Source organism: Penaeus monodon, chromosome 21 (genome assembly GCF_015228065.2).
Source record: "Penaeus monodon isolate SGIC_2016 chromosome 21, NSTDA_Pmon_1, whole genome shotgun sequence".
Taxonomy (NCBI): domain Eukaryota; kingdom Metazoa; phylum Arthropoda; class Malacostraca; order Decapoda; family Penaeidae; genus Penaeus; species Penaeus monodon.
The window spans coordinates 4,291,018-4,292,091 of record NC_051406.1 but is presented as its reverse complement, the minus strand read 5'-3'; the positions used below and the strand labels follow the sequence as shown (position 1 = coordinate 4,292,091).

The 1,074-nt window shown below is 36.7% G+C and overlaps 1 protein-coding gene across 1 annotated transcript in view; it reads left to right on the top strand.

Annotated features, from left to right (window-relative positions):
* Positions 1-1,074, top strand: part of LOC119586764 — a 30,636-nt gene that overhangs the window by 8,014 nt on the left and 21,548 nt on the right. Inside the window, 4 exon segments of the mRNA XM_037935491.1 lie at positions 223-255; positions 494-509; positions 730-786; positions 945-1,031. Coding sequence (XP_037791419.1) covers positions 223-255; positions 494-509; positions 730-786; positions 945-1,031 — 193 coding nt within the window.

The window sequence follows — 1,074 nt, the reverse complement described above, 5'->3', positions numbered from 1 at the left end:
CCACTTTATGTACTCTTTGTCTTTGGCTATAGCAGCAGCATCTTTTTCATTTGATTTTTTTGGTGGACTTCACTGGGGCACGAAGGGAGTGGTCCCTCTGGGGTGGGTGAGTGCGACTGAAAAGTCTGAGCACGGCACCCAGCTGCCAGTAGGGGCTGAACTTTTGCTTTGTTTTTTTTTCGGTGCTTGCTTCTTATAATTATGGGATCGTATTCTTTGCAGACCAACCCTGCTGTTAAATCTGCTGTTAAGAGCGTAAGTAGTATTGCATTACTAACCTTTTTTTTTTTATATATAAATACCTTTAGTAATATTTAGATAAATTTTAGAGCATTATCTTTGTTATCCATATCTAAGTATGCATTTTTACCTCTTAATATGTTTGCAGGAAAGAAAATAATATACCTATGTTCAGTACTAAATTTCAGCAGTAGGGGAAAGGGAATCTGTTGTAGTTTGAGAGTAATATTAGAACCTCTGCTTCCTGATATAGGTTGATATCACTGAAAGCAAAGGGCTTGACTAACATCTTGGTAGGTTATAACAATACAGCTCATTACAGAACTTTTCATTACTAACATCTTTGATCTTTGTTATTATATGAAAAGGGGACAAGATTAATCAAAGGACCCCCCCTCCTCTCCCTTCTTTCTTCTATTTTATATTATTTTGTTGCTGGCTTTTGTACTGTCATCCATTCTCTATATGCATTTTCCTTTGGATATCCAGTGTCTATCAACAGTCCCATAGATGTTATAGCTTTAATTAACCACATGGAGCTAGGAAGTAATTAGAGCAATTGCACTGAGGTTAATTTCATAGTCACCCAGGAAGTAAAAACTAGAAGTGCGAGTGACAATATTTTTCAGACTACTTTGATTCTGGACGAGTTGATTATTATTTTTCTCAAGAAACAATAATTTAAGTAACTTAGAAGACTGCAGATTCGGAAATACTGCTAATTGGAGGCATAAATGGTCTTCATAGAGCAGCCTCTATTGCCATGGCATTTTCACAATTCAGGCCCAGATGTATGGATACCAGCCATCATCACTGAATTAAAACCCAACACTA